The 9,155-nt window shown below is 35.9% G+C and overlaps 1 protein-coding gene across 14 annotated transcripts in view; it reads right to left on the bottom strand.

Annotated features, from left to right (window-relative positions):
- Nucleotides 1-306: 306 nt before the first annotated feature.
- Nucleotides 307-9,155, bottom strand: part of CADPS2 (calcium dependent secretion activator 2) — a 614,350-nt gene continuing 605,501 nt past the window's right edge. For all 14 annotated transcript variants that reach the window (XM_064289775.1, XM_064289767.1, XM_064289765.1 and 11 more), the window contains 2 exons: nucleotides 6,059-6,163; nucleotides 307-644 (listed from right to left, as the gene is read on the bottom strand). In XM_064289775.1, the coding sequence (XP_064145845.1) occupies nucleotides 471-644; nucleotides 6,059-6,163 (279 nt within the window). In that variant the 3' untranslated portion in view covers nucleotides 307-470. The remainder of the gene's footprint in view (nucleotides 645-6,058; nucleotides 6,164-9,155) is intronic.

Here is a 9,155-nt window from a genome sequence, read left to right as displayed (position 1 = left end):
AAGTTTTTACACACATCACAACAATGGCAAATTAACTACAAAACACAGCTTGCACATAAATTATAAACCAGAAAGTACACACCATTTTAACAAGGATACAATAGAATTGGCCTAGTGATCAGAAGTGGCTGCTTCTCACGATGTTTTATCATAAGAAATACATATTTCATTCTACGTACAGGACAGTAGTTTGACGTGACTACAGGAAAAAAAAAGATCCAATCTTATAAAAATAAAAGTTCACGTTCCAATCACAAACAGAGCTAAGCTCATTTTAGGTCAAGCTACACAAAGGAGGATGACCTTACCAAAAAAAAAAAAGTTGGCATTTTCCATGTTGCTTTCTAGGTTTAATTTTGAAACAGTGGAGTGAAATACAAGCATTTACATTTGGTCAAAACAATAAATGTAGTTACAAGGACAAGGTACAAAATCAACAACGTCAAGGTCTTCCTACAAGCTGGGTGTGATCATCCTTCTTCTTCTTCATCACTGTCTTTCATAGTAATGCCCTGAAGTCCTCCTCCTTCCGAAACGGAAGCTGTGGCCTCCTCTACAGTTAATCGTCTGTGCAGAGTATCATACGTCTTACTGTTCAGTGTTCCTTCCAACACGCCCTGCAATCGGAAGTCCCTGTAGGTTTTCTGGAGGAAGAAGAGAATTTGTGTAGACAGTTTAATGTATGAACTGATATATGTCTGTACATATGTATAGGTACTCAGTTGGCATTTAAAAAATGATCTTGGTATTATTTATCGAGATAGTCTACTAGTAGATTCAGATTTTTGCTGCCCATGGCAGTCATCTTATTGGTCTACTTCTGGGGAGAGAACGAGAGACTTTGGATAGTGCTATTCAAACTACGAGCACTATATGTAGATCAAAAAGTAGAAAAAAAATCTTGTTACTGTTTCTATATCGACTCCTTAAATAAAATCCATAAAACAAAGTTTCATGGCACTTAAGGTATGTAACCTATAAAGCTTTCTTATACTCTTTAAAATTCAATTTTTTACACATAGTTTTCCAAGACTAAATAAGACTGGTGTTTTTATTACTAATTTTTAAGTTGGAGAAAAACAAATCTGGAATTAGATAAATGAGGAAGCAAAGAACATATCCCATCTATGGAGATGCTGCTAGAGCCATTTTTAATGCTTGCTGTCTTTCAAGATTTTTCTGCTGTCTTATGTCAGATTCTGAATCATAAGCAGATTTCAGTGGACTGGCCCCAATGTATCAGTGCACATCAGTTTCCCATGATTTTGTTCTAAATGATTGCTGGTAGCCACTTTGTTTGCACTTAATACATGAAACAAGTCAAATGAGAAGAAAAGAATATTGGGCTTCCTGGCCCAATATCACAACTCCAATAGCTGGAAATTAACATCAAGGGACGCTTGATTTCACTGAACACAGCAGAAGGAAAACATCATGTTGAGACACTTGAGCTGAAGGCACTTACTCACATGAGATAGGAAGTGTTGATAGATAGTATCTTAATCCCCTCAATATACACACCTGGCCTTTACTAATAGACTTGTGGGAAGATGCAGAACTACTACAAGGCAGTGAGAACACTGGTACTTCCCCATTTCATCTTCCTGTTGTCTTCTACCTGACTATGCCCTATGGTATCATTCCAAGTTTTGGAAGTGATAAGTCAATAGTAAGGATGAAGGATGAATCATATTTTTTCATTTGTATAATCATTTGATATAAATGAAATTCGTAACTAAAAAGCTATAAAATTATGGGTTTTGCGCATCACTTGTCTAAAAATAAACTGAACTCTAAGAAACACTGGATAATATCTAAGATCATAAACAGCAAGCAAAACTTAGGTTCAGAGAGCTTTTTTTAATGATCAAACCTATATTCACGTTAATTTTTGTAGTTTATTTTAGGGCATGGAAACCCTCGTGACGCAGTGGTTAAGTGCTATGGCTGCTAACCAAGAGGCCAGCAGTTTCCAATCCACCAGGCGCTCCTTGGAAACTCTGTGGGGCAGTTCTACTCTGTCCTATAGGGTCGCTGTGAGTTGGAATCGACTCGACGGCAGTGGGCTTTTTTTTTTTTTAATTTTATTTTAGGGCACATACAATCTATCACCCTCACACTCTCTTTCTAAACTGTTCAGCTTATTATGATTAAGGTGGCACTGGCTCACACCGAAACTCATGGTAATTTGCATCAGAACCTGTGAAGTAACTCTGAAAGGTGAATTTCATGTAGAGAATCTGGTGACCGATGTCCACGGTATTATTACCATAGAGATTTGTGTTCAAGCCTTTAACAGTCTTGAAGTTAGATCAAAAATATGTCCAACACATAAAATATCCACCTACAGATGATGCATCTGATATAAAGTATTATTGTCCCACTGACAATTATATACTGAGTTTGTGAGTCGGACTTCCATAGCTCATTGGAATGACTTCCCTGAGACTTAGCTTAATTATTGATGCTGTCCAGGGCAGATTTGTATTGTGGATTTTTAGTCCTGGAGGCTTTCTAATTTACATTCAGTGAAAACGTCACTTCCTTATTTTATTACCAAGCAGTAACCAGTTAGGTGAGCTGTAGGACAGGTATCCTTGCAAATTGTCTCCCTCTTTAAAAAAAAAATTAATTCATAAAATGTTATCAACACTTAGATATCCTCTGTGGTGCCCTGGTGGCACAGTGATTTAGAGCTCAGCTGCTAACCAAAAGGTTAGCAGTTCAGATCCACCAGCCAGCCACTCCTTTGAAACCCTATGGGGCAGTTCTACGCTGTCCTGTAGGATCGCTGTGAGTCGGTATTGACTCCACAGCAGTGGGTTAGCTATACTCTGTGGCTGCTGCAAAGGTTCTCTTGGCTCTTACTCAATGTAAGGGCCTATCACAGGGTATTGTCCACTTGTCTTCTGTTCTCTTAGCACAAGAGGCAGTTTGTTTGTTGTTGGATGCTGTTGAGTCAGCTCCGACTCAGGACCCCATGTGTTACAGGGTAGAACTGCTCCATAGGGTTTTCTAAACTGTAATCTTTACGGAAGCAGATCTCCAGGTCTTTCTCCCCATGAGGCACTGGGTGGGTTTGAGCCACCAACCTTTCAGTTAGGAGCTGAGTCCTTAACCATTGCACCACCAGGGCTCCTGATTTATATTTATTGCTTTTAAATATCATATGGCTGCTATGGAGAACACAAAACTATCCGCCGTTTTGATTTTTCCTCACCCCAAACAAATCATTCTGATGTTAAAACTTCACAAGTAACTTCATAGCCCTAAATCTTTTGTGGAATCTTACTGGATTTTTTTTTGTTTTTTTAATCTTAATGAACAAGATGAATGAACCAATTAGTGTCTAAGTGTCTTCGTGGCACAAAGTTGGCTATCGTGTAAATCTTCATGGCACTGAAGAATGGCAATGCCTTCTGAGTAACAAGGACTACATGCTGGAGGTGAGTAGTTTGGCTCCTTGGTAGGATGTACTGTTCTGCTGTACACCTACAGGCCAAGTCTAAGTGATCTGGATGGAAGGAAAGCATACTTATGAGCCTTCAGAATTTTGTAAAGTTGGTACTCAGTAGCTTCCTCAATTCACTGGAAAATGATCACTATGAACAGGACACAGTTGATGATTCTATGTATGAAATTGGTTAAAGTCTGTTTATATCCAAAGAAGGAAGGAAAAAAAACTATTAGCACATTAAGTTATTAAGTCACCTAGATTTTAATTGTGAAAATAATACTTTGCAATTATTAAATAAAGCCCTATGACTTGATTAAAGAAAGCACTGGCTGAGCTTGGGGACCAAGCAAAACATGGACGAACATACTTATGAGATTTAATTTTATATTTGTCGGTCTTGACTATCGATAGCCATAATTAAGAATATATTAAAGCAAGAAAATCAGTTTGGATTGGGGTACAATGAAAATTTGATTAACTCATGAAATTATCAATTGTTCTTTTATAAAACATTCAGTAATGCTTGATTATAAGCTGTAATGCCACGTGAAAAGGAATAACCGGAAGAAACAAATGATGGACTAATATTTAAAAAACAAAAATTTTTATCCTAAAACTAAGAGCTTTAACAAGGAGCCCCGGTGGCACAGTGGTTAAGCACTTGGCCTCTGACCAAAAGTTTTGAACCCACCAGCCGCCCTGTAGGAGACAGGTGCGGCAGTGTGCTTCCATAAAGATCACAGCCTTGAAAACCCTATGAGGCAAGTTCTACTCTGTCCTATTGGATTGCTATGAGTTGGCCTTGAAGGCAATGGTTTGGTTTTTGGGTTTAAGAGCTTAACAGTCTATCAACTAATACCAGCTGACTGATCTGTAGTTACTGATATCTTGAATACACTGGACATTAGTTTGGAAATACGGCTGACCCTAAGGGTAACCAGCTAATTCTGACAGTCACAGCCTAGACTGCAACCTTATCCTAAGCATATATTTAGAAGGTGCACACAGATTACCCTGATTCCCTCTTATGGAAAACAAACTTCATTTGACAACTCTTCAAGTCACATTTACAGAAACAAGGAAGAAGCAATATAGAAACTAAGACAAGTGTGAACGTATCATAGTATTGTTTCAGTTTCTTTGTAAAAGAAAAAGCACCTGGAAGTGTTCTGGACCAAAGGTATTCTGTCCATTGAAATATTATGTGTAGCTATAGTATTAAAAATTAGCAGGTGGCCATAATTTTACTTGCTATTTATGACTAATCATGATAGCTACTATGCAACATCCCAGGAATGGTTCTTTGTGCAGGAGATGTGCTAATTTCTGACTTTAGAATGGAAATTTCCTACTTGCGGGTCTTTCTAACCTGTGATAACCTTATGTCTATGGCACAAAAGAATATATATTTTAATTAGACTGTAGAAACAAACCAAGAGAATGATGGGAAACATTTTAACATGGGAAGAAGCTTTCTTTTGATGATACAATACAGTGGTTCTCCTCAGACTTTACTGTGTATCAGAATCATCTAGAGGGCTTGTTGATACAGAGATTGACAGGCCTCATCCTTAGAATTTCTGATTCTGTAGGTTTGGGATGGGGGCCAGAAATTTGCATTTCTAGTAAGTTCCCAGGTGATGCTGATAATGCTGGGCCCAGAATGATGCTTTGAGAATCACTCTGTGTGTGTGTGTGTGTGCACTATACATGTATGTGTATATACATACATACACACTGTTCCTTGATAAATGTTACTAAAGTGAAAGTAAAGATCATCCGTTAAAGAGAACAGCTGATTCTCATAGTTTAGAGCTATGTTTTCTGCCATAAGATAGAATTTCTGTCTTTAATTTTAAGAAAAGGTTATACTATGGGTAAATGTGCTCCCGCCAGAATTTATAAAGTGTGAAGAATTACTTTGAATAAATATATTATTTTAAAGCCCCTACTCACTAAACACAACACGTAGGTTATCAACTTTCTTCTTGAAAAGCAAAGTCAAAACGGCCCTGCTGAGCTGATATGCGTCTGTGGTAGTAGTTTTGAATGGTCTCTGATGCTCAAACTGACATAACATATAGGACAGAGCACGTATCCAAAAGAACTCAGGGAGTGACAGTGTTCATTTCAGGTTATAAAAAAACCTGAGACCCTCCTTATTCTACCAACAGAAACAGTTCACAAAGCCCTGGTAATGATATACGATCCTATAAGTGTGAAGTACATGTATTATGAGAAAACGTTTCTATACTTAAGAAAATTAATACATAATTATTGTGGGCCTAGGATGTTCAGGAATATGTACTATGGGTTGATATACATTATCTCAATATATGCTTACTTGCTAATATAACAGTTTTTACTTATTAATGCAAAAATAGAACATTATGGTTATTTAGTAATCTAACTAAAAGTGGAAGTAAACAACAGCAAATCAGTCTTAGCAAGCACTGGTTTTTAAGTACTCCTAAATAAAAAAAAAAAATTTTTTTTTTTATTCACTCAGTGATATCAAAGACAATTTTCTTGTGTGTCAATATCTTGCTGTTATTCTTTATAGCTTGGTGAGCAAGTCACATCTAAACACATTTTGTTTACCTTCACAATCTTGATGAGCGTCTTCAGTTGGTAAATATGAAGCTGAAGGTCTAATCTATCAGCCAACCACACGCAAATGACTTTCATGGAACTGCTGTACCATTGCTGGAGAGAAGGATGGGGCAGAAGGGAGGAGAACAAAAAAGAAAACAACCTTTGCAGTATTCATTTAACAGATTCGGTAATGAGAGGGTAATGAAACACTCTGAAATTACCACAGATCAGCACTTGAAGTCAATAATGCTATAATTTCCTGTTAACAGAACTGTATGTTTTGCTAGCAAATCTGCTAAGTTGACCTAGACTGTTCTTTACGTGAATTAACATTACAGTCTTGCAGCTGTAACATATTCATGGGAAACAGTGTTTTTGCACTTTGCAGCCTAGTGGGCTGCTTTGTAATTTGTAGGTAACAATGGGTACTAAATACATGTTATGTGACTGAATGGACTGCCAAACAGCAGGACAAAACAGGGAAATTATTTTCAAAGCAAAATTTCCTATTATCCTACATGTTATGTAAAAGTCAGAGAGTAAGATGCCTTATGCCATTAAAAAAAAAAAAAGCACTCGTCAATACCCAGAAATAAGATTTCAAAAGAACAAAGGCAAAAAAAAAAGGAAAAAAAATTCACAGCTTACAAAAGAGTAATCCTCAATCAGACCTTTACCTGCTATTGGTTGTTAAGTATTTGCCAAGATGTTTTAAAATCATCTAATAATAAAGATTTACTGAGATCTTAGGAAGGAACATATCAAAATGGAATTCTTATATATTGTAAGAATCACAAAACAGATGCCAGTTGACCAAATTGTGAAGGAAAAGATGTTCTGTTTTGTGTGTGTTTTTGAAGGGTTCGAATTTTTGCCCTGTTTGTTATAATTCTCCTGAGGAAAAGGCTGACATTCTTCTCTAATGTAACTTTATGCTTGTATACAAGTGTTTATGGGTGTAACAAAAGAAGAAATTGTGTTCCAGTATTCAAAAAACGGCAATCTGTCAAGAATAATGACATTTCAAGGGATTCGGTGACCATGTGCTGGCTGAAGCGAGACTTAGGTGATATAGCAACAATAAGGCTACTTGTTCGCATAACGGTGAGAAATATCAAAGTTCAGAAAGCACTTAGGAAACAAAAAAGAGTTTTTGAAGGAGAAGAGATTTTTGTGCCTTGTTTGTAAGCATAAAGAGTGACATTACAAATCACATACGTGTGTGCATGTTTTAGGTGCTCAAACACATAAAAAAATTACAACAATTTTTTTCTCCACAAAATAAAATAAAAAATTCAACTTCTAAGAATAATCTCTATAAGTCTGAGATTCATTTTGACTTGTTTTTATTAATGTTATTCTAATAAAATTTAGCACCATAAAAAATGGTACTTTAAGTATAAATTAAAAATAAATTAGTGTCACATTTCATCACACTTATTCCTATTAATTTATTAGTATACTGAACGTACATTCATAAAGTGAGATAAATTAATTAAAAGGAATTACCGATTTACTAAATACTATATCAAATGGTGAATGAAAATTTTAAGCTTTTAAAATGCAGGACAGGCCACGATATTTTAAAATGTTATTTATGTACCTAATTTTGCTCCTTCCAAATGATTACTTTTTTAATTTTCAAGAGTGTTGAAAGTATAAGAAATGAGAAGTTTTAGAAAATGACACACCTATGTTAAAAATAAGCAGCTAGGGAATTTAGCACTTGGGCTGACATGTTAAATCTCAAAATCCCTTACAGATACTCACTTTAGTTTCTGACATTACTTAAAATCTGTACTTTCTAATTTCAAATAATTTATAGTCTCAAGTTCTTGAGTTCTATTTTAATACAGGTAAAAACTCAAAGGGATCGGTGATAATGAATGGGTGCTCTGAATTAAGATTCTTACCCCATATCACTCTCTAGGTAATTTGAAAGCTAAAGTGTTAGCAGAATGGATGTGACTATTCAAAATTACAGTCCTTCTGAAGAAGATGATGGATTTTTCTTTTTTGAGGTGGGACAGAAAATATTATGTATTGTACGAAGTGTAGAGAACATACCGCTTAATTGTCTCTTAGACTGCACAGTTATGATAAATATGGTAAAGCATATGAATTTGAGGGAAAGTGAAAATACTTTCTTAAAATGACTCCATGTATATTTTTATGTTCTTAAAAATATCCGCACATAATTTAAAATTAATTTAACTTCATTTTACCATTCCATATAAATGATATTGACAATTAAGTGATAACTGAGTGAACAACAAATACAACACAGAAATTATTATTACTATCACTTCTTTAACACAGTGCCAAGAATATAATTTTAGAGAAAAACAATTTGGGAATATAGTGATCTAAAGTCAACTATAAAAATAGAGGAAAGAAAAGTATCATTAAGGAAAATGCTCAAGCAATATTACCATTCACCATCTTACTTTGAATGCAAATTGTATCATAAGAAAAAAATCTATAAGAAAAAAATACTCTATAAGAATATCTATTTTTAGGTATATTTAGGAAGAGGAATTTCAGCTAAATCAAGCAAATAAGGGAAAGCAGCAGCTCAGCTTTGCTCAGCTCAGAGTTTATGCTGCCACTATGAATGGGCTAATAAAAAGACCCCTGCTAGGACTGCTGCTTTCTTGAATATGGTCACACACACACACACACACACACCCCAAACAAACAAAACCACCAAGCTGAAACCTAGCATTTTCCTATTTCTAATGTGGGCACTGATATGTCCCAATTTTAGGTGCTGGAATATGGTGAAAGAACAAAATTTACTCTTAGATCCCAGTTTTTCCATTATGAGAAAACAGTCAAAGGTAGGCTAGCTTCATTCTCGCCCACTCCAGCCTACCCCATCCCACCCAACCCAAATAAACAACACTTGAAAAGGATGAATGTACAGTCAATTCTGAATGTTCAGAAAATATCTCTTCATTTCAGAAAAGTTAATTTTATGAAACAACTTAGATGACTCTTCACTTTTTCCCTTCAGGGGGTGACAAGGAAGGGGCGCTGCAGCCTGCCCTGAAGTCGCGGGGATGGCGGCACTGGTTTATTCTTTGCTTTGGTCTACACAGGA

The sequence above is a fragment of the Loxodonta africana genome, chromosome 8 (genome assembly GCF_030014295.1).
Source record: "Loxodonta africana isolate mLoxAfr1 chromosome 8, mLoxAfr1.hap2, whole genome shotgun sequence".
Lineage (NCBI taxonomy): Eukaryota > Metazoa > Chordata > Mammalia > Proboscidea > Elephantidae > Loxodonta > Loxodonta africana.
The sequence above is the reverse complement of the archived record's forward strand: the minus strand, read 5'-3'. Positions and strand labels throughout refer to the sequence as shown.